This window comes from Platalea leucorodia (assembly GCF_965183815.1).
Source record: "Platalea leucorodia genome assembly, chromosome: 9".
NCBI classification, from domain to species: domain Eukaryota; kingdom Metazoa; phylum Chordata; class Aves; order Pelecaniformes; family Threskiornithidae; genus Platalea; species Platalea leucorodia.
Window position 1 is genome coordinate 5,606,806 of NC_138831.1, and position 25,558 is coordinate 5,632,363.

At 45.3% G+C, this 25,558-nt stretch overlaps 4 protein-coding genes across 23 annotated transcripts in view; all 4 read left to right on the top strand.

The window, feature by feature from the left end:
- Positions 1–14,793, top strand: part of PRKAR2A (protein kinase cAMP-dependent type II regulatory subunit alpha) — a 70,631-nt gene extending 55,838 nt beyond the window's left edge. Inside the window, exons 6-11 of the mRNA XM_082322090.1 lie at positions 546–699; positions 3,897–3,998; positions 6,102–6,176; positions 9,251–9,316; positions 10,005–10,143; positions 10,694–14,793. Coding sequence (XP_082178216.1) covers positions 546–699; positions 3,897–3,998; positions 6,102–6,176; positions 9,251–9,316; positions 10,005–10,143; positions 10,694–10,827 — 670 coding nt within the window. The 3' untranslated portion in view covers positions 10,828–14,793. The remainder of the gene's footprint in view (positions 1–545; positions 700–3,896; positions 3,999–6,101; positions 6,177–9,250; positions 9,317–10,004; positions 10,144–10,693) is intronic.
- A 2,378-nt stretch (positions 14,794–17,171) lies between these two features.
- RPP14 (ribonuclease P/MRP subunit p14) lies at positions 17,172–19,801 on the top strand. The gene is made up of 5 exons (XM_082321437.1): positions 17,172–17,380; positions 17,472–17,556; positions 18,260–18,336; positions 18,938–19,016; positions 19,664–19,801. Exons 1-5 carry the CDS (start codon positions 17,295–17,297, stop codon positions 19,718–19,720), a joined length of 384 nt encoding a protein of 127 aa, XP_082177563.1. The 5' UTR covers positions 17,172–17,294; the 3' UTR covers positions 19,721–19,801.
- On the top strand, positions 19,764–20,886 carry HTD2 (hydroxyacyl-thioester dehydratase type 2; the record flags this gene model as incomplete). Its single annotated transcript, XM_082321438.1, has 1 exon — positions 19,764–20,886. One exon carries the CDS (start codon positions 19,764–19,766, stop codon positions 20,268–20,270), a length of 507 nt encoding a protein of 168 aa, XP_082177564.1. The 3' UTR covers positions 20,271–20,886.
- A 1,790-nt stretch (positions 20,887–22,676) lies between these two features.
- Positions 22,677–25,558, top strand: part of PXK (PX domain containing serine/threonine kinase like) — a 38,546-nt gene continuing 35,664 nt past the window's right edge. For 19 of the 20 annotated variants that reach the window (XR_014229205.1, XR_014229206.1, XM_082321953.1 and 16 more), the window contains exon 1: positions 22,677–22,895. Coding sequence is in view for 17 of the 20 variants with exons in the window: in XM_082321953.1 (XP_082178079.1) it covers positions 22,794–22,895 (102 nt within the window). In the remaining 3 variants the exon portion in view is untranslated. The remainder of the gene's footprint in view (positions 22,896–25,558) is intronic. The other variant, XM_082321963.1, reaches the window with a different exon arrangement.

Consider the following 25,558-nt stretch of genomic DNA (forward strand, 5'->3'; position numbering starts at 1 on the left):
TGGATAGTTTGAATCTAGCTCGGGCATCTGCAGCTACGTTTGCATCTTGGGGTTATGATGTAGACATACCCTTAAGTTGGAGTTGAGGCAAAACCATGGGAGCAGGTGAGCAGTTGGATTGAGAGTATCCCACAGGTACTGCAGCAATGCCGTCGCTGAGAAAACGGGTGTAGATGGATCCAAGTCACTCTGAAGAGGCCTCACTGGATAACACGTGCTGTGAGAAGACAAATACTGTTCAAGACAATGAAACCACCTATCACCCTGGCTAGAATACTTACAATAGCAATGTCAAAATACTACGCAGAGGAAACCAAGTAGATCCTGCCCAGATTTATCAGGACTGAAATGCTTTATTAAGACAGAATTATTCTGAAAATAGTGTAGATCGAAGCAGTTTAGTATCAGGCAATTGGAAAGCTCAATAAAGCATGTTCCATCTCACCCAGCAGTAAGAGGACTATTTTTATAACAGCAAAAAGCTGTTTCTATGATTTCTACTGGAATGTTGTCTAATAAAAAGCGTCTGTTCCATTGTTTTCCAGGGGATTGTATGATATTGTTGTAGCAAAAGACAACCAGTCACGCTGCGTGGGCCGCTATGATAATCACGGCAGTTTTGGGGAACTGGCATTGATGTACAACACTCCTAGAGCTGCCACCATTGTTGCCACAACAGAAGGAGCCCTTTGGGGACTGGTAAGGAAAGGAAGTTGCTGTCATATCCATAATATTTTAAACACTAACTCACCGTGTCCAGTGGTTCTCTTGGTATGGCTCCTTGTGCTAATAGCTATTTTATCATGATGTGTTATCTCATGTCCTGGCATAAGAGATCCATTGTGCAAATCTTCTTGGCCACCTTTCTAGAACAACTTGTCTGTAAAAACTACATCACTAGTTTTATCTGTCCCTTTATTATTTTGCATTTGCTGTAATTGTGGCTTTTGTTAGGGGGAAAAACGCCTGCTTTTGTTTTCATCCTGCAGAGGACAGTGGAGGCATTAATGAACGTATTTTATGGGAGCGGAAAACAATATCTAAATGATGTTAAACACCTTCCTACCATTTTGTCTGCTTTAAAGGGAATCGGAAGGTGTTAAATATCTTCTTGAGGATGTCAGTAATTTGGAGAGCTAGGAAAACTGCCCAAAGCTTTGTTTTCCTTCAAAACACCCTGTCATGATGTTTCTGGTCCTTTTGTGTTACTCTGGAAGAGGTTCTCGGGTCACCACGACCTATGAGATACCAAGCTCAATGATGGTGTTGCTTTGTCTCTAGCCCAGCGGTGTTGAATGTGAAGCTGTAGACATTAGTTTCCTTTTTTAGTTCTTTTCTCTGTACTATTTGGATAGGGTTATTTTCACAGTGTTCTCTTACTCATTTGTGAGGGCTCACATAATAAGCAGACTGTGCGATCAACGAAGCCTTTCAAGCCAGAAGTGCTGTATGCTTTCTGTGTGCGCTGGGCTCCTCGGCAGCTATCGCCGTGGGTTGACCGTGTTGTGTGACCTTGATTACAGGACCGATAAGCTGCTACACACAGCGTGCTTACGCAATCTCAGCGCTTGCTGAGAGACCTGACTGCTGAATTCCTTTTTCTTTGTGAGCTGAAGGGAAAGATTTTGGTAAATCAACCAGGGAGTAATGTCAGAATTTCTTGAACAAGACAGAACAAAGCAGCTACCTACAAACCGAGCTCATTCATGAAAGGAAGAAAATGAGAAGATGATTCTTTGTTCCAGTTTACCTTTGAAAAGAACTACGCAAATTGGGTTAATTTTGGGTTTGGTTTTTTGTGATTACATTCACTTAATTAGCAAGGTGTAGTTGAAGGGGGGCCTCTTGCTAGTTATCTGTCCTGTGGATATTTTATTAACTAAGGCTGCATTGTCCTGCCTAAAACTTCGGTTATTTCTTCCAGTTATTCTGTCATTGCCACGTTTTATTGTACTATTTTGTGCCCGATGTAATTTAAACATTTTATTTTTATTAGTCTGCAGAAGTCATTGCTAAAGCTCATGGGTTATCTGCGGTTTAGGAAATGTGGATTACTCCTGCTGCATTGCAGACTTAAGCCAACAAAAGCCTGGAAAGCTCAGGCACAAAAGCAGATATCAAACGTGGGTCTCTTCTGGAGCAGAGAAATGTCCTCAGCCTTTGCGACGGACCATGTCTGGGGAAAACCTCACGATCACACACGCTTCCTTCACTGCTCTGCCTTTTTTGTTCAAATACTGCTGCTTCTCCTCCCTCACTGATACTCTCAAACAAATGAATTCTGAATTTTTTATGCTTTTGCAATTCCCCTGACCGTTTCTGCACCTTTCTGCTTCTCCAGACACGTACATTTGAAGATACTTCTACCACTGAAGAATTTCTTTAAAAAAAAAAAACAACAAAACAGTCCCTCATGCTTTATCATCTCTTGTTATCCTTTGGATGACAGTAATACCGTTCTTCCCTTCATTTTTCACCTCCTTCAGCTTTTATATTCCACTAGTGTCACCTGTATCAGTCGTCGTTTCAAATTACAAGTATTTGCAGCCTGCATCCCATGAAACTGTTCTCTTGCTTGAAAATACCGCTTCACCTCAAAATGTCTCTGCTAAGGTATCAGCTGATGTTTGCAGAAAACGAGATCCAGAGGAATAGCTCTCAGGACTTGGGATGTTTCTGCTGATTGTGGTATATGTAAATGTAAAGGATTTTTTTTTGGTACCGTTTTCCTAACCGAATTTCTAGTCCTTTCCTCTGACTTTTTGGTTTTGATTTTTACACTTCTGGCCTCATGTTGTGTAAGGTAAACTCTGCAGCTCTCACTCTGTTCATAATTTAGTGCTGAGCCTAACAGGGACCGTGGGCATTACTGTAATGCAGACACTAACAGAAATACCTGGTGGGCAAGCGCCCTTCCCCTTAGCCTGGACATGCTCTTTGGTTTCAGCAATCTTGTGGCCAATCTTGTGGCCTTTCCAATCGGTGTTTGGCCGTAGTTGAGCCCTGCCTTTTCTGTGCGGGAATAAAAAGCATTTCGTTAAGATCTCTGGCAATAAACTCTCAAATATGTCTGCCGTTGCAGGCACTGGGAGAGGAGCTGTGGCTAACTGGGCGAGCTTGCCTTCACTCGGGCACGTAGTGCCGCCCAGTGGCCACGGAGCCTGCACATCGCTAGCTGCTGCCTGCGGAGGATGCCAGAGCAGGGGGGTGGCAGGGGCGTGGGTGGGAATCTTGCCCAATATTTGGGCTTCAAAACCAAACCAAACGATTTTTCCGTCAGGAAGGTGCTCATGGTACACGTGGACAGCTGGCAATTGGGAAGCAGGCATTGCAAAAAGCTGCCTCTCGGATCGTAGACGGCGGAGGAGTGAATCCAGCCTGTTGCTCTTCGATACTTGTTCCTGATCTGTTTGAGACCAGTATAAATTTCCAGCTTACTTCTGAAAGCTGTGACTCAAGCAGAGAAGAATCCAACTCAGACTTAATCCTGCAGTTGCCTTAACAAATAAGTGTTGGAAATTCCAATTTCCAATGGCTTCAGCAAGAAGAGCATAACTTCTTCATTGTATCCAGAAGCATGAAAGATACAGTAACAAACAGCCAAACAAAACCCAAAAACTCAACCCTAAAAAACAGTACAAATGGAATGGAAATTCTTAAATGCTTATCTGAGAAGGACCAGGTCTTACAGGTCCCTGTTTTTCAGTTCGGTATTGCAACACGTACTCTCACAAGAGCTGTTAGGATCACCATCGTGATGGATGTGGTATCATTTTAGCAGCTGGCTTCTCAAACCCAGCGTTTGTTGCAAATACTCGTTCGTGTTTGTCAGTTCTTTAAACAGGGAGCATTTTAGTCAAGAGGAATAATGTGTTTCTCTGTGCTGTTTCTTGCAGGATCGAGTGACTTTCAGAAGAATTATATTGAAAAACAACGCAAAGAAGAGGAAGACGTATGAATTATTTATTGAGTCTGTGCCCCTTCTTAAATCCTTGGAGGTAAAGCCTCTCAGAGACATCTGCATCGAATTCTTGCATTAGCATTAGCTCCGCAGTCAGTGTTTCTGCTGTATCAGAAATCTGTGTCATTTTTGCTTAGAACAAAATTTTAAGAGCTGCTTTGGTATCACGTTTACTGTACAACTTAATTTGCATTGCTGAAGTTGTACACTGGGGTTTTTTTTTCATATCCTTTGTTCACAGTAAGCAATTTGCTGATTTTTATCTCTGTCTATGTAAAGATTTAAAAAAAATCACAAAACACCACAAAACAAAAAACATCCATAAATATGTCAGAGAACAGGTATTAAAATTGAAACTGAGGTCTGTGGTTCCCTTTAAGGGTGTGATATGAAAGTAATGATACAATCACTGGGATATTTGGCCTTTATCAGCCATGAATGATTTTAAATTTGAGCCAAAGATGTGGGCCATAGTAGGTCTTGCTTAAACCTTAACTGATATTCAGGAGGTAAACTAAGAACAGTTAGACTGGGAACAAAATGACCAGGCAGAGCAGGCAGATGTCGTGTTGATGTGTGTGGTGCATGATTTTAGGAACAATGTGTAAATTGTCACCTCTAAGCTATTGATTCAGCTTGTATCTTCAGAGGGCTTTTGGAGCCGTACCAAACTGCTTTGAAACGATGTCTGTCTTGCCCTTACACCATAACTTAGCTTTTCTTTGTTTTCTCATCATAAGAATATTTTTCAGCATTAAGCTTTAGTATTTGAGAAGAGCTTTTAATCCCTTTGAGAGAAGATTACAAAAGTGCCAAGTATCATTAGGTGTGAATAGCAACCGCTAACAGATTATTTTGGACATATGTTGGTAGCTGTGGAATGGGTAAATGGCACACCACCTTCTCCTTCAGTGCCTGGCTTAAACTAGTTCCATCAATGTCACTTTTTTGAGCACGAAAATGACTCATAAATATTTAAAGTTACAGAAAAATAACTCATTAGCACTAGATGGATTTTTGCATGACACACTGCAGTTGAATCATGTGTGGATCAGAATTAGGTTTCCCAAACACGGGCTAGATTGAGGTGCATTTGTGGAATGAATGGATTACAACTGAATTATCTGTTGAGATATTCATTTTAACTGTAGGATTTTCTTCCTTTCTTAATATGTTTTTTACACTGCTCTGAACCAATAAAATTGTTTTGTGGTGTTCTAGATGGGCAGTGGGGCACACTGGGGATAAATTTGACTGTTCTTTCTCCCTTGCTGTTTATGAAGACTCGGGCATGTTTCATTGCATGTCACATTAGTGCCTCTTGCCCTTGCTGCTGGGCATCCTGTTCCAGTACCTGCTTACAATTTACAGCCGGTATCCTTTTCATATCGCCTTCCTCTCTCCACTCTAGGAATGAGTTCTGGGGCACAACCCCCCCCTACATATTCAAGAATATCCTGATTAAGATATTTTGAAAATGTATTGCTGGTGTTTGTCATTGACATTTGTTCTTAGAAAGTTTATGCTGTTCTGAGTGTTTTCTTCACATTTCAATTGAATCTTAGAGGAAGTCATTTTTTTTTTTCCTTTGGTCTAAGTAAGTGATAGGACGAGAGGAGACGACCTCAAGCTGCGCCAGGGGAGGTTTAGGTTGGATATTAGGAAAAACTTCTTCACCGAAAGGGCAGTCAGGCCCTGGCCCAGGCTGCCCAGGGCAGTGGTGGGGTCTCCATCCCTGGAGGTATTTAAAAGCCGGGTAGATGTGGTGCTTAGGGACATGGTTTAGTGGTGGGCTTGGCAGTGATAGGTTAACGGTTGGACTCCATGATCTTAAGGGTCTTTTCCAACCTTAATGATTCTATGATTCTAAAGCAGCCAAATCAGTTATTTGTTAAGTTTGGGGGTAAGAAAAGCGCATGAATGGGATGCTAGACAATTTTCTTTCCCTATTGATTATGGTAGCCTTGAAAGCTGCGGTGCAGTAAGACAACGTCATTGTAGGGGCTGTATTTTTCAGTACTCAGATACTGCGTGTTTGTGTGTCTAGTGAATGCCTCTTCATTTCAGGGTTACAAAGTTTACCAGAGACGTACTATAATAAAAAATGGTTGATTATGTTTAATTTTCCTCTTTGTTCCAGGCATCAGAGCGAATGAAGATAGTGGATGTTATAGGGGAGAAAGTGTATCAAGATGGGGAACGCATCATTTCTCAGGTACTTGAAGTCTAAATTTCTCTTTATCACTCTCCTTTCTCTGCTTCTTTTTTCCTGTTTGGAATTGACTTATAGAATCCTATTACTTGGACCAACTTGGCATCACTTATTTGTTTAATACATCCAGTTTATTTAACCATTTCTTGAATGTTTGGGGAACACCCAGTATCTCTTTTGCTACAAATTTATTCTACTAGTTTAGCTTCTGGGTTTTTCTTCTCTCATCTCTTTGTGTTTTATAAATGGTCTTTGCAAGGTTTCAAGAGGAGTATGCCTTAAGAAGCTGAAATTAAATGTCTGACTATGCAATTTTCCATGAAAGCCCCCAGCTAGACTCTTCATAGGCACCTATAACCAGATGAAACCAGGAGTCACGAGCATGTAGTAAAGGCCTCTCTAATTCCTAGGTCTGACTAAACAACAAAACCAAACAATTCATCAGGAGCATGATTTGGATGAAACTAAATGAAGATATTGGGAATATTTTACTAGTTGGACCCAACTCAGTTAACTATTCTAAGAAACTATCAGGGTTAATTAAAACCACCGTTTTTCCTGATGCTCTTAAAAAGTATTTCAACGGTGGAGTAGTCTACAGCCTTTGGTTGTTGGTATGTTTTGTCTGCTGTAAGAGATCAAGGCCAGAGTGGTGGAACATGAAGCTGGACAAACTCAAGCTAGAGCTGTGGGATTTTTTTTTGGCTGTGACACAAATAACTTTTTGGAACACTGTCACTGATGAAACACTGGAATTTTGCATCAAGTTAAGCTCGGAGTTGCTTTGTTGCAAAGTGCTCTAGTTCAAGTAGAAGTTAATGCAAGAAAGTCCTTGGCTTACCTGAAATTGCGGGCTTTTGATCACAACCGTTGTCATGTTTTATAAACAGAATATGGCTCCTTGATGATGTCTTGAATAATTAATCTTAATTCCTTTGAATGTCAGCTAACTCTGAATGCAGGAAACCTTAGTTTGCTGATAACCAAATACTGCCAAATTACTTCTTTCTAAAAATATCCTCAATTTTGTAAGTTAAATCTTGTTGCTTAAGACCCTGAGAAAACTGAACTCTCAGCAAAATCAAAGTTTATAAATCGGTCTCAAAACTGGGAACCCATGCAATCAGCGGTCCAATTACACAGTTGGTTTTAATCTTTTGTAATAACTGAATTAAGGACCAGGATGTAATTACCTTTAAAAGGAGGATTAATAGTCTGCGTAGGTCTGGGTGGTGGTAATACACTGCTAAAGATGATGAAAATTTATGCTTGTAAAAGATGTGATAGCTCTTACATTACAGCAGTTGCATCAATACCATGAACCCCATTTCTCTCGTGGATAATTTCACATTTTAATGGTCTTTCTGGAATTTGACCCCCTCAGTTAAGGGCAGCATGCTTTAAAGCACTTGAAAATTGTTTGTGCCTGCTCGTGTTATGAGGATGTCTCCCACTCACTTTGTTTTCACTCTTTTAGAAAAATAAGTACTCTTTCAGTACTTATTCTTTCAGAAGTGTGCTGAGTGTATTAGTTCATGTTGTGATAGCTGGCGACAGTGAATGAAGAGCTTTGTGCTGGATGGTTTTACGACCATCCCCAGGAAGCTTAGCTAAGGGCCTAATTTCTTCTGTAACTCCATGTTTAAGTCTTGCATCATCTTCTCCCAGCCCATGTTTCATACTCAAGTTGTAATCATCTCTCTCCATCCTTCCCATCACATTCATATTCTCCTTGCCCACTTGACTTCATGTCAGTTTTATCTCTCTCCTCACATTATTTCACAGGTTTTTTTGCTGAGCCACTCCCATTCCCGTATCAGTTCCTTACCCAGCCTCTGTCTCCGTGAAGCCTTGAGCCCCTTTGCTTCTCATTCATAGCAGGAGGCATGTGCTGGCTCTCCTCCGCTCTGACTCCCAGTCCTATACCAAGCCTGCAGGGGTTGGTACAGAGAGGGAAAGTCCTCTCTGTCACAGCTAAAACTTTCAAAATATGAAGTCCTCGCAAAGCTCTCCAGAGCAGATGTAAACTACGATCTGTTGAAGGTCTGCAATCTGATGTGGGTTAGATAGATCTATAGGTGAAAAAAGGTTCTAGGAACTCTCAGAGAATCACAGGATGGTTGAGGTTGGAAGGGACCTCTGGAGGTCATCTTGTCCAACCCCCCTGCTCAACCTAGAGCCAGTTGCCCAGGACCATGTCCAGATGGCTTTAGAATATCCCAAAGGATGGAGACTTCAGAACCTCTCTGGGCAACCTGTGCCAGGGCTTGGTCACCCTCACAGTGACTTTTTCATAAAAACAGCTGAATTTGACTAAAGGAAATATTTTAATTTCACACCCAGTTATTCAACACCACCTTGTGATATCTTTCTAGAACTTGATATAAAATAGGTATCAATTTTTATTTTCTCCCACTTGCCCTATGTGACTTATTTTCCTTTAATGGCCTGATGCTGTTGAGTGCTTTATTCCTTACCATTCTCACTGCCTTCACACAGCCGTTGCATCATTCCTCATGTAGATGGCTTGCGTTGTGGACTTTGGTTTTCTGTAAACTATCCTCCTCTTTCTGTGTGCATGTTCCTCAAATACAGCTATTCTGGGTTCTGCTGATCTCCCACTATTTTACTCTGGATTGACTGAACTCATACTTAGCTTAATGGATCCTCCTTCCTACTGACATCTAGAAATGCAGTCACTAAATTGGTGTTTTATTAAAACTTGCTTCTGGAAATTCTAGGCCCTGCTTAGTTTCACTAACTATTGGACACTTCCATCAGGATCAGAAGATTTGCACTTTAAGTGATTTTTGCTATATATCGTCAATCTCCTTTGCCTTTTCCTTTCCACCTGCCCTCTCACTGAATGATGTGTACTAATAGTTCCTTCCCCTGTGGGTTCCTCCGGTCCTAACCAGTACCTAACCAGTCACCTCTTAACGTTAACAATTCGAGTGTTTGTCAGTTCTAGCAGATTTCTGCACAAGGCCTAGTTCAGAGCAAATGCTTCAATACCATTTATACGTACTTTTACGGTAAATTAAAAATTAATTTGTTTTACCTTTTCCTCTTTGCAGGGCGATAAAGCAGATTGTTTTTACATTGTAGAATCTGGTGAAGTAAAAATCTTGATTAAAAGCAAGGTGAGTTCAAATTGGGTGATTAGGCTTTAGGTCAATCCCTGATTTGATCGATGAATACAAGTGGTGTGAAAAAGCCTACTCTGACTTATTTTAAGATACTATTTTCTGATACTTATCATCGTCACTCATGTGATGTAGGTTGTAAATCCCCATACCTGTTCTGAAGTGGCCAGAAGTAACTTTATGAAAGTTGGAAAGTCTTTTGCTTGTATCTGCTCCTCTGCAAACTAACCTGATGTAGTCTCCCTGGCCTTAAGAGTGGAGATAAAACTTTTCTTCTGGGATTATAGAAAACCCCAACTTACAAAACGTGGGGTCTGTTATCTCCAGTGACATACTAGACATGGGCGTTTGAACGGATCTCTCTACAGTCTGAAGCAGCCTTAGGGAACAACACGCTGTGCCTGATAAAATCTGTGTTAGGCTAATGTCAGAGCAGTTCCCAAAGCGGTAACAGTAAATATCTGCCAGTCTCAAAACTTGTGGGCTGGCATACAGTTCTCTTATCAAACTTCTAACTGAACATGCTGTTAAGGTGTTCTGCCAGTACAGAGCGTGACTTGGGACTTGCTAGTTTAAAAGCCCTAAACCAATGAGCTGTTGCATATCTGTAAGATATCTGGGATTAACTGCAGCCTCGTACAAAGACAGAACTGTATGCAAATAATTAAAATGTACTGTTTAACAGACTATGACGAGTAAAGAAGCTAACCAAGAAGTGGAGATTGCCCGGTGTCACAGAGGGCAGTATTTTGGAGAGCTTGCACTTGTTACCAACAAACCCAGAGCAGCCTCTGCCTATGCTGTTGGGGAGGTCAAATGTTTAGGTAAGCAGATGTTCTGTGTTTCTAGTTACCTTTGTCTGGTCTTTGCTTGTTTTGTGGACCGTGCCGGAGTCGGCAGCTATTCAAAACCTAGCAGCCTTTTGGTAACTGGCGGACAGACAGGAGAAGCTAGGAGCATGGGCTGGAGCGGATCTCCACGCTGAAGTTTGAGAAGCACTGCTGCTTCCTTCCAGCAGGTTCTGTTTTTTCTGCTTGTGTGGCCTCTACTCTTTGAAGGGGTAAGTAGCGTCAGCTTCTTGTCTACAGCTTGTTTGTCACACGCAGCTTTCACGTGATCTTTTAATGTCAGCGTGGTGCGTATTTGGCTTCCGTATTTATCCTTGAGGTCAGGTGCGTATTTCCTTTAATCTTGTTGCTCCAAATAACAGTACAGAGGGAAATCAGAAATATGATTTCTGCTTCTGTGGCTTCTACTGAAGCCTCAAACCCGAACGGGTTGGACTGGAGGTCTGTGTTCCGAGTTCAAAAAATAGATTGGCTTGTGGTGTTCTTTTTGACAAACGATCTTGTTTTCACTTCTGTTCCTTTGCAGTCATGGATGTGCAAGCGTTTGAGAGGTTGCTTGGACCCTGCATGGACATTATGAAGAGGAATATAACACATTACGAGGAGCAGCTGGTGGCAATGTTTGGCTCTAGCATGGACCTGTTGGATCCAGGGAATTAGGCACAGGGTACCTCAATGCCTTCTTAGTTCAAGACACAGAAAAGCCTCCTATCAGCAACACAACTCACAAGGAAAACGGACACTACGGAACAGTTACTGCTGCTGTCTTCTTGGGCATTTTAGAAACCATAAACAAGTCTCAGCACAGATGGATTGCTCACTCCCTGCCTCCACTTTGCTGCTGATACTTCATTATTAGACCTAGATTAAAGATGATTCTAACCCTATGTTCACTTACTTGGTTCAGAATGGCATCTGTCCAACAGTTCAAGTGCCTGATATGAAACCCAAAGTGTGCGAGATATAGAAGCCTCCTTCCTTCTGGTGTTACTGTTGGGATAAATTTTCAGATCAGATTCTGTAGTGGGAGGTTGCCTGTTCTGCAGAGGCAACCCGTGGAATACCAGCCTTTTACAGGCTTACTACCTTCATCTGATGCTTTCCTTACACAATGTCAAATTTGCTTTTAATTGTAGCATCCGAGTTTGAAGTTAAAATATCAATGGAGCCAATTAATAAGGTGGCACTGAAGTTTTCTTCCACCTGCTGAAAGCGGCAGGTACTATAGCTCTTTAAACCAAGTAAACCGAGCTGGGGTCATGGGAGAGTCTGCTTAGCAACAAAATGCAGAAAGTGAAGCATTACTATATTATAAGTGTTTTCTGAGCAGCAAAGAAAATGGGTTTACTCTATGCTGCCCAAAAAAAGTGCAGTGGTTCAGATCAAATGGCCTGAAGGTGTCGTAATTGTCATCTCCCCAAATTTGCTCCTTGTTCCTGACACCGAGTACATTTTATTGTGGTGAGATCACAATACATGACCTTCTCTTGCTTGCAGAGATCCTTTATACTGCTAGATTTCCCAGGGCACTGTTGTTGACTGGGTCAGTTTTAAAGCTTTTTAAGGAGGTGAATGTTTTGTAATTTAAAAGAAGACTACTTCTGTACTTGTTTACAGGAGCTCCCCCTAGTCCTAACATTTCACAGTATTCTAACTTCATTAGACACTTGGATGCTTCCAAATACCACGTTGATTTGCTAAACTTTTTAAAAGTTGGCAACATTTGACTTTGTAAAGCAAATGTCTTTGCTAACTATGCAGTTGGTGTGTTTGAGGAGTCTTTTTGGTTTAGGTGATAACTAAGCTAATGATGTTTATCTAAAATACCTGTTAAATTTGCAGCATTTATTAGGTAGATTCTATTTCTATAGCTTTAATGACCTTAATTGGCATACTGCTGAGATTTTATCAGAGTATTATCTAAATAAGAGTCAGACCATAAGAAGGACATTTTTATGCTGTACAAACAGAATATTTATATTAAGACATTGAATTTGTAGGTAATAAATCTAGTGACCCTTTGAATTTGCATTCTTCTGCAGCTCATGCAAAACTTACTGGTGTTTTATGGGGTTATAAAATTTTAATTGTGGATGCTAGTGTAACAGAACCTGCTCTTTTTATTCACGGCCACGTGAGCAAGAATAGAAGGATGCTAATGTTGAATTCCTGCTTCTAGTTATCACAGTGGACATTTCTCTAAGGCACGAGATGCTTAGCTGCAACTCTGAGTTGATTTCTGGACAATTTTTTTCCCTAAATGGATGAGCTCCTCCCAGTTCCTGCAATATGAGTAAGATGGAAACTTGATAAGTTTGAATGGCTGTTGTCCAGTTACTGTAATTGGGGTCATATTTTTATATAATGCAAATGATTTGTAACGGACACCACTGAACTAGGTGTTTCCATATTATTAAAGTCCTGGTTGTGATGTCTAGTGGCTGTTCTAACTGCATGTATTTTAGAACAGTGAATTTCCCTTACTTTACTGGGCTGGTTTTTTGTTGTAAATTACAGCCAAAGCAGCAGCAGGTACTTCCTTCATGCTTCCAAGGTTTAACACCAAAGACAAAATCATTCTTCTGATTACAGAATTAAAAAAACCAAACAAAAAAAACCCCAAAAAACAACAAACAAAACCCAAGAAAAAATGAAAAAACACACTCATCAGGTCCTTGCATTGATAACAGGTAAAACTTTAAGATACTTTGGGCTCCAAGACAAGAGTCTTCTTGAAGCCAGCTTGTGACTGTCCTGCGAACCAGACATAAACTGGTCTCCAGAACAGTATGGGTTTCTGTGCTGCCTAAACTGTCACATGAGCTGAAGAGAAACTTGCTGTGAGTCGCCATCAGCTGGCCTTCGTTGCTCCCAGGCAGAATACCTTCTCCTTTATCCAGAGGAGCCTGGCAGGTTGGGCTGCCTTACAGGTGGATTCTGGTTCTTACAGCCTTTGGTTCTCTGCACGACAGGATTGTATACCTCAGCATACGCAAACATTGGCAAGTGTTCTGAAGCTTAACCAAAAAACCAGACAGGGCTGATGTTAGATTCTTAAGGTAATTCTGCCTGGAAGGGAGGATTTGATGGCTTCTAGAAGTCGAAGGAAAGGGTGAGAACGAAAAGTCAAAAGATTGGGATCCCATGTGAGCAAGAAGTTTTGAAGTTTTACCTTTCTCTAGCCTCCCCGAAGCAAAGGCATACTGGGCAATGCCATCCTGCCTCCAGGATCCGTGTGACATCGCTCTGTGGCGTCAAGAGGCAACCTGCCCTTGAGCTGAAAGAGAACGAGCCTGTAAGAAGGCTTGTCCATTTAAAAGCTGTAATTTGCAATGTGCCTGATTAGTTTGGTCTGGTTTAACCAACCTGTTCTGTACGATTTTGGAGCATGAAGATAGTGAGAGAAGCTTGTAGTAAGATACTCAACGTTGCCAGGTATCTGGTTAGAGCACCAGCAATGAGCCAAGTCGGAAAGCGTGTGAGTGGCGATACCAAGACCAGGGAGTGAAGTGAGGCGCCCGTTTGTAAAGATCTGCCCGCATCACTGTATCTCGGCTCGTTCCTTTTCACTGTGGCTGTTCATCGCGGTTGTCCTGGAGAACGAGCCCAGTTTTTTTTTGTTATTACTGCTCAGTGTTCAGTAAATCTGCCGTGGAGTCTCTGAAATTGGCAGTAGAGAGAGATCTGGTTTTTAATAAAAGAACTCAGCAGCAAAGTGGGCAAAGAGGATAGTGTCTTTGAGACTTAGAGGGGAAAAAAGTTTCTTGTTTGTGATTCCCTGCTTGTGATTGTTGTGAAGTCAGTGAGAGGAGCTTTCAGCGGTCAAATATCCGGGCATATGGTATTTCTGTTTAATGGCACAGCACAGGTTTCACAATGTAAAAGAACAAAAAAGGGCAAAAGCGCTCTCTTTTCTAGAAACAGAAGTGCAAAACTTAAAACTTTAAAACAAAACGTTAAAAACAAAGTGCAATTTTGCACAGAGGGCAAAAAAACGAAACCCCTTTGAATGTCACTTCCATTCTTTCTTTTCTGTTGGCTGAAAGCGGACTCTTGTTCTTGACGTGTATTTGTAAACTAGTCTTGCCAAAATACACTTTGTTTTTTTTTCACTCCAGGTAACTTTTGTTGTTACGGTTATTGCTGATTATTTTCACTTTTTTTCAAACCATATATTTTATTTCAAGAGGCCTTCCTTGTGGATTTCCTCCTGACGGTCTGCAGCACTACACTGCTATTTCAAGATGCAAGAGAAAGTCACTAACCTCACAGGAGAACACTCCACTCCGCTTAGCTGGCTGGAGCTAATAATGCGCTACTAATTTTCCTCTGCTCTGTGGGGCAGGAGGGGAATTAAATTCTGCATAAAGTTGCTACCTCAAGGCTCCAAGTGCTTTTAAAGGTCTTTCGCCTGGGAGAATTTCATAAGACAGTTCTTAAAATTGGTCTGTTCTTTCGAGTTAAATGGTTTTTTTAATTGGTTCATTGAGGGACCCTTATTTTTAATTCGTTTTACATTTAGTACTTGATTCTCAAAGGATGAACAGCTGCGAAGTTTGGTTCTTGCACTATAGTGTTGAACATGAAAGAAAAATACTTGCCGTATAAACATATGGTTTTAACAAGTTAAACCACTCGGGGGGGGGGGGGGGGGGGGGCGGGGCGGGGGGGTTCAGCTTCATTTTTGGTTAATAAAAACCTGACATGTTGTGTCCAGCCTTCCTCTACCATCCTGTGTGTGCTCTTTATTGACTGACCGCAGCTGACACAACCTCCCCCCGCGCTTACATCGGGAGTGGACTTCACAGCCGCTAACTGGATTTACTCGGAGCGCCTGAGTTACCGTTGCTTGTGTTAGCAGAGCCTTATGGAGAACAGCACTCGCCCTGTTGCAATAACCAAAAGCAATTTATACGTTACCCGACCACCAAGTTTTGCTGTTTGGTGATAAAAATTTTACTAATATCTTAAAAATAATACCAGTTTCTGTAGATATTATTGCTCCCAATAAAACTGGCTGCTCTGATATGTCTGCCAAGTCATCGTAGAACTGATTTATTGCTTGAGCACTGCGCTAACTGGTTCTCAGTTCCTAGGAGAAACACAGTATTTCTGAAGGCCTCTTGCTGGCCTGCACTTGCAGCTACTGAATTTTACGTGGCAAGCTGCCTTTTTTTAACCTAACTAACAATTTGAAAAGCAAATTACTTTGGTACGTGTGAAATTGCCCATTCAAATACTCAATATTTGCTTTCACTGAAGTTTTGTTTCTAAACACTTAGTATTTCATGTACAGTTTTGAAATGAGTCTGGGAGAGTAGTTCAGAGGGATTGTGGTGCTAATCATGAGAAAGCCTCTGCCGAATCCAGTACTCCAGCTTTGGGCACTTTGACTCAAGAAGATGTTGAGCCTGAAAGGGTCAGAGGGCAGCAGCATGATAAAGAAATATCTAGAAAACGTTACGTTTTACAAAAGGATAAGGAAAAACTGGGATTTTTTTTTTTTTTTCCCCTATGGAAAGAAGGACTGGGGGGAAGAGGGCAGAAAATATTCAAACATGAAAGATTTCAACAAGGAGGAATGATCCCATAGCGATTAGGACAGGCCTGTTAACACGGGGCACAAGCTACAGCAGGGCAGCTTTTGATTAAGCATTGAAAAGATCTGTCTGGAAGACAGCTAGAGCAGACCGCTTGGGGGAGCGTGAAATCTTCCAGCACTAATTTTTTTTTTTTTTTTTTTTTGGAATGGTTGTAAACTAGCTCTGCTGAATGCTTACAATATCTGTCTGGGGCAGGGGTGGATTAGATAACCTCTGGGGCAGGCTTTTGTGAGATACGTTGCTGTTTTCTTACGAATACCTCTTTAAAATTACCAAGGGCTTTAGCTGACACAAATATGCTGTCTCCAGGCTTTGCGCCACATCAGCAGTAGGAAGACGAGAACAGGTCAGTGCCTGTCAAAGAGAGGGAGATGTGCCCTTTGCAGCCCCGCACGCACGTGGCCGTCGGTGCGCTAGGGCTCGGGTCCAAAGCTGGCCCAGCACCTGGGAGAGGGGAGGCCGGGCTCCCCGGGGGACAGACAGAAAACCCCGAGGCCAAATGCAGGACACATCTTGAACTCTGAAGTTCCTTTGCACAGGAACAGCTTGATGGCGAGCACAAACGGTGTCTTGTCAGTTGGGCCAGAACTCGAGTGCCTCGGATGGGTGTTAGGCTGCTGCAGGGGTGAATATTAATTCCTGGATAAACCTTTTTTTTTTTTTTTTTTTTTTTTTAAAGAAGTAAGATTCTGTAAAGTTCTTATGCTGAGGGTGATGTTTCGTCATTTTGGCAGAGCGAAGATACTTCCATCCTTTCTGCTGTTTCTCCCCGAAGGATGTATTTCACACCAATCTTCGGACCAGCTACCAGGATTCACGCTGGTACTAAGATTGTGTTCTCAACTCGGCGTTGACCGGTGAGATGCAAAGACACGCTGCCAGCCTCCTTCTGTGTACTTTTCAGATCCGTTCCAGTTGTGTGACCTGCAAAATAGACGCTAGGAAAACGCAATGCCCTCGCTGTTACGGTGCCAGACAACACACCCCACCAGGAACGGCCTCGGGACCAACGTAATTTGTTCTGAAGGGGAAGCGAGGGAGCATCTCTGCCAGCCCCTCTCCAACCGCGTGTTGATCATGGAGCGTTCAATATTTGTCTTTCCGAAGCTAAAAGCTTGGAAACACCATCTGTTCCCAGAGATTAATTCAGACCCCAAGACTGCTCGTTGCCTCCCTCGGTCTGAACAGGCTGGGCTCGGGTTTCCCACACGATGCGTTGAGGAGCAGGCCTCGCCCAGGGGATCAGCGCTGCCAGCCCGCCCGGCGGCCGACAGCCCCCCGCTGAAGCAGTGGCGAGCGGTGGCCTTCCCCGGCGGCCTCACGGAGAGGCCTCGGGGCTCCCGGAGACGGCGGCCGAGGAGCCTCGGGCCGGGCCTGAGGCGCCGCGCTCCCACCGGGCGCCTGCCGTTGGCGCCGCCCGGTCGCCACGGCGACGCCGAGGCGGGGCGCTGAGCCCGCGGGGCCGCCGTAGAAGGCCGGGCCGCTCCGCTCCGCGCCGCCATCGGCTCGGCGGGCGAGGGGGGGATGGAGCGGGCCGAGCCGCCGGCCGCCACCTTCGAGCGGCGAGTGCTGCGGAGCGCCGCCGAGCACCACTACCTGCGCGTCCGCCTGTGAGTCAGCCTCCCTCTGGGGGCCCCCGCGGCCGCCCCCCGCCGCCGGGGCGCCCCGCCAACCCGCCTTCCCCTCCGCTTCCCCCCGCAGGGAGCTGCCGGACGGCGGGGCCCGGCCGAGCGTCGCGCAGTTCAAGCAGCTGGTGGTGTCGGCGCTGAGGGAGCTGCACGGAGAGGTGGGCCGGGGCCGGGCCGGGGGTCCTGCCCGCGGCTGGCGGCTTCAGGCCGGGCCCCGGAGGGCCTCCGCCGCCGGTTGTCGGTCGGCTCTGCCGCTGCCGTCAGCCCGCCTGGCCGCGGAGCGGAGCCTGAGGGGAGCGGGGCTGAGGCGGCAGGCCGGAGCCCGGGGCCTGCGGAGGCAGGAGGGGGGTCCTCGGTTTGCCTCTCCCTTAACCTCTTGCCTGCTCGCCAGCCCGCGTTGTTACTTGCCCCTAAGGAAGCTGGGGTTGTACGTTTTGTCTTAGCGTCTGTAGCCAAGTGGCTCCAGCACATCTGGCTTTTAAAATTGGGGCTATTGATGCTTTCACTGTAGGTTTTAACAGGAAGAACTATGGGAAGGGAACAGCTTCTGGGATGGGGAAGTCCACAGCCCTGTTCTTGCGGTGTTTACGGTATTGCTGGGTGACTTTGAGCAAGTCCCGCCACCGCCGGGTCCCTGTTTCTCCAGCTGTGACATGGAACTAAAGGTGGCTTCTCTCTACAGCGCCGTGAGAGGGAGGGTGCTGGATAAAACCTAGCGGTGGTGTAGCTGAAACACTCGTGTGAGACTTCAGCGTAACTATAACACCTTTAATGATGTCACGTGCTGGCAGTGAATCCACTTACAAACCACTGTAAGAGCATAGGATGGTACTCATTAAGTAACGTTTTTTTTTTTCATAGGTTGGAGCAGCTTTGCCTGTTGATGTCTTAACATATGAGGAAAAAACCCTGTCTGCCATATTAAGAGTTATTAGCAGGTAAGGTACAGTAGGTACACATTTCAGATACTGCCGTGAAAATGCATGAAAATATTTTTCATAAGAAAACAGAACTCTCAAGCTAAGAACGGTCTCTGAAGAATTAAGCCTAACTTGCATACAGCATGCAGAAAATAAATAAAAATTCACTAAGATTTCGTAACCTACACACATCAGTACATTATTCCTGCTTTAAAACAGAAAGCAGGAACTAAGCACCATTGAAATATGTGGCTTTAAATCTCTTCCTGTATTAAAGATGAGAAGGGTTACTGGATTTAAATGGTGAAGACAACTGCAGGTGGTTTAGGGGAAGAAGGAGCTTAAATGCACAGAGGGAACAAGAACAGGGCTGGTAAAGTGAACCTGAAAAGGTTACAGTACGTAGCTCTGTATGCCAAGGACAAGAGACTGCGGGCATTGCAATGACCCTTCAGGGCATAGCGTTGCTACTAGAACTCATTGATGCCGTTACCTGCTGTTAAACTCGGCTAAGGTTTCGTTACTCTTTACGTAACTTGTTTTTATTTAAGATGTTTATGCTGCAGGAAAACTGAGAAAAACAAATTTTATTAATATATTTTGTTTTCTTTTTACTTAGCGGCCTCGTCAAGCTGTGGAGTGCTCTAACATTGCTGGGCTTCTACCAGAACAGGAGGTGTGCCTTTCGAGTGCTGCAGGTAAAGCCCGTGGGGGCTGGACGGCTTCCCCCAAATGTCAGTTCTCGCTCTAAGGTTGTCTGGCTAGCTGAGCACATGGCCTCTTCATAAAAAGATGGCCTAGATGCAAAAATGTCTTGGTTTGGGAGTGAAATGCTTTTCAGCGCAGGTGTGCAGGCCTGTGTTTAAGCAATTCTCATCTTATAATGAATCTTGAAAATGTGCCGGTAGTAGCTGTCTCATTACTTTACGGTTTCATTCCAATGAGGAGTCCTGATCTCATTAATACCTCTGCAAGAAAATAATTTCTGGAAAGTGTTGTTCTTGGCCCTCACCTTGGTCCTATCTTTTATTTCCCCTATCCCATTTCTTCCCTTTCTAATACTCACTGTCGGCTGACCTCGTTTAAAAATGCACGCGTGAACATGCACTTCCAGAGCTTATTTTTTTCCAGAGGATGCTGCTTAATAAATGACTTGCAAGAATTCTTTGTCTCTGAAGCCATGGCTAAACAAAAATCTGCTCGGGCATAGCTCTAAGGTTTTAATCTTTTATGCAAAAGGGAAATTTAAGTATTTTCAACTTTGAGTGCATTTGATGGCGATTTTTTTTTAAATGCTTTAGTTTGTTTCTTGTTTTTTTTTCTTTTTTTCTTCCCCCCAAACTAGACCTCTCCATTTCTTCTTGCGTTATCTGGCAACAGTAGAGAACTAGTCTTGGACTGAATGCGGTTGTTGGTTTGGTTGTACAAAGCAGAAGTTGCTTGAGATGTTGCAGCCCTTCAGGCGTGGAATTTCTGGAGGGGATTTCCAACAAAGAGCCTTGACAAAGCTAACAATTATCAACTCCCTGCTCGGACGTCCCTTCCTGCAGAGTTTACACGTAAAAGTTGGAGACAAAGCTGAACTTACCAAAGCTTTTACACAGAATGATGTTGCTACTTTCTCTGATTTAACAGGTGACACAAATCCTTTGCATTTAAATGAAGATTTTGCAAAGAAATCTAGGTTTGGGAGAACTATTGTACATGGAGTTTTGATCAATGGACTTATTTCTGCAGTTCTGGGTACTAAAATGCCCGGTCAAGGTTGTGTATTTCTTTCTCAGGAGATCCGATTTCCAGCTCCTTTGTATACTGGTGAAGAAGTCGTAGCTGCAGCAGAAGTTAAACGACTGAAGGGTTCTATTGCGCACATTTCGGTATCATGTAAAGTCAAAGAAAGCGGGAAGACTGTTATGGAAGGGATGGTGAAAGTCATGGTGTCAGACAGTTAGAGCTGTTGATCCTGTGCTAATTTACTATAAAGGTCAGAAATGTATGCTTGGTTTTGACTCTGTTTTTTATGTGACATCACTTGAAATCGAGTAAATTTGCAACAAAAACCCTTCAGGATGTTTCAAAGACAGCGCGCAAACTTAATCTTGATAGAACTGCATTAAACTTAGAGTTTTTCCTTTTTCCCTGCATACTGCCAAGACGAAACCAATGGAAGTAGGCGCTAATTGTGGCAGAAGTGGCACGTTTGGACGAGCCTTTGCTCTGCTACAGTGGGAAGCCCGGAGTGGCAGGGCTTGTATCGAGGCTGTTCTTTTCGCCAAAATCACAGTCCGCAGTAGCTACGTTCGGTTCAAACTTGTTTGCTCTTTACACAGTCGTTATATTGCTAACAAGCAGCGGTGGGAAGGGACGATGCTCTGTGTTTAACAAGCAGGACAGAAGTGGAGGTATTGACACAGGCGGACTGCAAGATCTGTTGTAATCTCCATGGCAGCTCTAGCTGATGGTGCAGCGTGCTCTTTTGCAATGTTCCAGCTAGTAAAGCCTTCCTTAGCTCTGCAAATAAGTAGTAGTCAGCCTTCGCATAAATGATACGCTCTGCCTGATACAGCTGGAGATGTGGCTCTCATAATACTTTCAAACTGAGATACCGTACAAAACCTGATTATAAACAAACAACATTTTACCTTTAACGATAAATGCCTCTGAAACTTGCCTCCCAGGAACAGTGAAAGAGGCTTTTAAAAAGCCATATTGTCGCTGCTGGCACTTACTGCCTCCTTATGCTCCTGTGGGCAAGGCAAGCAGGGGCAATTTTGTCGAGTACTAACTCCATGGCTTCTCTCCGCTTGCTTGACTGTGTGAACGTGTATTCCCCTTTGCTCACTGAAAGTACCTTGGTTGCTGGTAAAGTAGGCTTTTGGTAAATTCATTAGTAAATCATCCGGGTTAAATTATTTTAGTGCCAACATAAGATTATTATACAGGAAGAAACATTTTTTTCAGGAGTGATGAGGAGTAAAAGTACAGGCTGTCTTCAGTTGGTGGCTCATAATTTTCTGGCAAAACATCTCTTATCTCCCCGTCTTCTCTGCAGCAGAAGTGCATCTGTAACTTTTATTGGCTGCAAATAACCTGAGAAGTTTGCTATGAAAAGAGAGTTTGTCCTCAAACTGCGATGAAAGCTACTGGTAAAACAGTGACAGTGGCTGGGTGCGATGTGGTGTTCCTAACTGCAACTGCACTGGAACGACAAACCCCAGTTGCTGGGGGTTGCATCAGAGGGAGGGGTAATGTTTAAGCTGCTTGACTTCGATTTGCCCTCTATTTTCAAAGCACAGGGTTTGGCCTGTTCACAGCACCCGTACTTAGCGGGAACGCTTTCCTTTTCCTTTCCTCTCGCCTGTAGGAGTTGCTTTCACTTCCCGTTCCCTTTTCTTCTGCCTTGGGTCACTGCCTGATCGCTGGCTTTTGCCGTACAAAACACTGGTATTTTTCAAAGCAGGCGCGTTCCTTCCCTCGTTCCTTGTTCCCCTGCCTCTCTAGGCGGGGAGGTGTCACGTCAACGCCTGTTAACAAAAGGAGTCAAACCTGTGTCTGAGCTCCTGGGTCACCGTGGAAGCGGTTTGGAAAGATTGCCGTTCCAGCCCGAGGTTCAGCCGCTCAACCACAGCGCGCGGCCCGCTTTCCCGTCAGCGGGGAACCGCAGGACGGAGAGCCCAGGCTATTTACAATAACTGTTGGAAGCGTGTGACAAACTCGAGCTCTGCAGCCTTGCTTACAACATCTCAAGGGAGACTAAGCCCTGTGAAAAGACAAAAGGCGATGCGGGCAGGTCTTCAACGGGCGGCGGGTTCCCAGGTGCTAGGTGGTAGCGAAATAGGGAGTTTTCTATGCTGCTACAACGAAAGGTTGTGGAATGCAGTTTAACAACAACTTTAAATCTGTGTTTTGCAAAAAAAACCCCGAAAAACTAAAATCTACAACTGGAGTAGAAGATGTTGGGTGCTCAGTGAGTTTTTTAAGGATCTTTTCACTACAAAAAAACGCCAAAAGGTGAAGAGCGGCGAGTGCGCCAGCCCTTTAAGCTCCCCTCTCTCTCTCTCTCTCTGCGAGGACCGCGGTGCTTCGGGGCTACCGGAGCGGCGCGGCCGCCGCGGAAGACTCGGGCCAGGGGTGCGGCTGACCGAGCGCAAGGCGCCGGGCACTCGCGGGCGCCCCGCCGGCCCCGCAGCTCCTTCCCCCGTTACCGGTCCCGGGGACGAACCGCACCGGGACCCGCCGCCGCCGGGGGCGGGGGGCGCCGCGCGAGGCCGGGCCTGCCCCGAGCGGCCGCGCGTGCGGGCGGGCGGCGGGCGCGGCAGGGCGCCCCCTGGCGGTCGGTCTGTCAGTCGGGCGGCGGCGCTAAGGCCCGGCGGCGGCGGCGTCGCGGCGCTGCCGTGTTGACAGCGGCGGCCGCGCCGGGAGCTGCCCCGGGAAAGCAGGTTGGCGGCGCCGGGTTCCCGCTTACCCCTCCCGGTATGGCCTTCATGGAGAAGCCGCCGGCCGGTAAGGTGCTGCTGGACGACACGGTGCCGCTGACAGCGCAGATCGAGGCGAGCCAGAGCCTGCACTCCCACACGGTGAGCGGCGCCGGCCGGCGGGCAGGCCGGGCCGCGGGGGGCGGCGGGAGCGGCCGGTGCCGGTGGCGGGGGGCGGGCAGGGGGAGCGAGGTGAGGGGGCCGGGTAACGGGGGGCGCGGGGGGGTGCCCGGTGTACGCGGGGCCGGGCCGGGGCACGGGCGGAGCGGGGCTGGGCGGGGGCCTGCGGCTCAGCCCGGCAGGAGCGAGGCCGAGGGCAGCGGGCAGGGCGCCGGGGCAGGGCCCGGGGCAGTTGGCGGGGCGGGCTGGGGCCGTGCGGGGGCCCGGGCGGCCGCCGCGGTGCTGGGGGGAGGCGGCGGGGCGAGACCCCGGGAGCGGGGGTTCCCCCCCCCACCCCGGGCAGCCGGGGAGCCCCTCCGGTGGGGATGCGGCGGTGCCGCCGTTGCCCGGTCTCCAGCAGCGAGGCGGGAGTTGTGCGGCTCCCTCTCCTCCCTTCTGCTAAGCGGGTTTTCCTCCCGCAGCCGCCCCGGCTCCGCCGGTGGTACCGCGGGGTCTGCGGGGCGCAGCCCGCGCCTGGGCTGCCGGTTGTCTGCCACCCGCGTCCGCTCTGAGGGAGGCCTTGCGCCTTCGGACCGAACAAGCTGTGGTAATTTCTCCTTTTCCCGGGGCCTGTTACGGCGTTTGGAGCAGGGATGAGTTCTGGTTGCCTCGTTTCGGCAGCTGAGATGAAGTTATGTTTGAACGGGCTGCGTTTGCGTCCGGGTCGTACTGTGAGGCTGTACAGCTGCAGAGACGTAACTGAGGGTGCAGCCCCGCTTTCTTTGTTGTGGGGAGTGATGACACGCAGCAGAACGAGCCCTATCGTGACTTTTATGTCACAGATTCATCCTTCTGGGATGTCTAGTACACGTGCGCGCCGCCTTCGTAAGAATCGTTCTGTCTTTGAGCGTGCAGTAGTAGTCCAAATTTCATAATCTCCTGTTTGCAGTTATTTTCCACTTTAAAAACTAGGTTTACTTACGGTATGACCAAGCAGTACCGTGAATCAGAGAGAGAACTGGCTGTCGCTTCTGGTTCCCGCTTTAGCTGAGAGCGGGGATGCTGTGCTAAAAAGGAGGCCGGAGGGACTCCAGCAGCAGGTACGCTAGCAGGAAAGGTTTCCAGGGGCGAGGGGGTATTCCCTCTGCCCCTTGCACAGCTCCGATCCCTGCGGTTCTTGCGCAGGAGATCCCTGCGCTGGGGATCTCTCTTCCTGCTTCCTTGCGTCCGGTGAATACTCTTAACCTGAACGACAGTAATTGTAGGTTCGCCACAGGCTATACAACTAATCTGTGGACTGTCTTATTAAATACTCTTCCTGTAACTAATCCACACTTAAGAATTGTTTTTTGTGTGAGGAACTCGCATTAACTCATGTTCCGGTCTTCCTCTGAACAGAAGTTACATAGGAGAAATTGTCCAGATCTTGTGAATTGAGCGGGCTATGGCTCTCAATTGTTGCAACTGCTATTATAAATAAAACTGATGAGGTCTATTTTCTGGCAAGCCTGATACTTTTTACCTGTTTCAACAGCTGAGGGGTGCATGTGCCAAGTCTTATGAGAAGTTGTGTAACTTCTAATGCTCCCCAGTTAGCAGTTAAGATTACAGTTTCATTGTTAACTTGTTTCCACCATGCCTTATTACACTTTTTTGCTAGTGCAAATGACAATAGCTTTTTGTGTTCTTTCCTTTGGTTTGCATGATTCTGGTTAGGAAAAAAAAAAGTCACAAAATTCTTTTAGAATGAGCACTTGGAAGTAGTTTTTCAATCCAGACTCTGTGTGTGTGTTGTCTTGTCTGGGTGAGCGTGATAGCAAATGTTGCTCCCCTCCTCTGTCTTTCATCTCTGTATTCTGTTACTAACGGATGTTCAGAAAAAATTCTCTACTGATTTGTTCTGATCTTTGGTTAATAACAGAATGCTGGAGCACTGTGCCTTTTGATTTAAAATCTGTCTCTAAGATACATCTATTAGTAATTGTTTTACTGCAGCAGCCCTGTTGATAGTTGAAAGATGGCTTGAAGTGTGTGTAGCACAGATGGTTTATATAGAGACAGTGTAGGATAACAAAATACAGGAAGCCATAACACAGGCTTGGCTTCTTATTTGATGTAAGCCAACTATTTTGTCGTTTTGGACATTTCATCTTATGTCCCTGGTATCTGAATAATTTGTTTACTGGTGGGTGACGCTGTCCCTGATTTGAACTTTCCTGGTTGAAATAAGCCACACAAATAGATCCTTGTGTTTGAAGAGGCGTGTAAATGAAGCCCCTCTAAGAAATAAGGGTTGAAGTGCTTTTGTGAGGCGTTAAGACTGTATTTTACTTTGTCATACTATAGATGTAAGGAAGTAGGTTGTCATTAACTGAATGCTTTTTGGGTTTGTTCCTCATCCCACCTCAAAGCGATATCTTCAAAAGATGTAGATCTATACAGTTCTTCATCCCAAACCACTGTTTGGAGAACTAGGTCTTCACATGCTAGACTTGTTCTAAAGCTGAAATACAAAGCCATCCATGAATAAATTTTCTATTCTTTTGTCAGCATTATGTATTAAGATTTTATAATGCTGCTTAGTGTTGCAAGAATTGCTTTAAACTTGCATTTATAATTTTTTTCCTTGTGGATCATCGCTTATAAAAGCACTCGTATAAAGATGA

What these genes read in the sequence shown, in the direction of transcription:
- RPP14 (XM_082321437.1), top strand. Translation starts at nt 17,295, where the DNA reads ATGGAGCGGGCCGAGCCGCCGGCCGCCACCTTCGAGCGGCGAGTGCTG. An exon ending in TGAGGGAGCTGCACGGAGAG is followed by an intron (nt 17,557 to 18,259) that starts GTGGGCCGGGGC and finishes TTTTTTTCATAG; the next exon opens with GTTGGAGCAGCTTTGCCTGT. An exon ending in GTGCCTTTCGAGTGCTGCAG is followed by an intron (nt 19,017 to 19,663) that starts GTAAAGCCCGTG and finishes CCCCCAAACTAG; the next exon opens with ACCTCTCCATTTCTTCTTGC.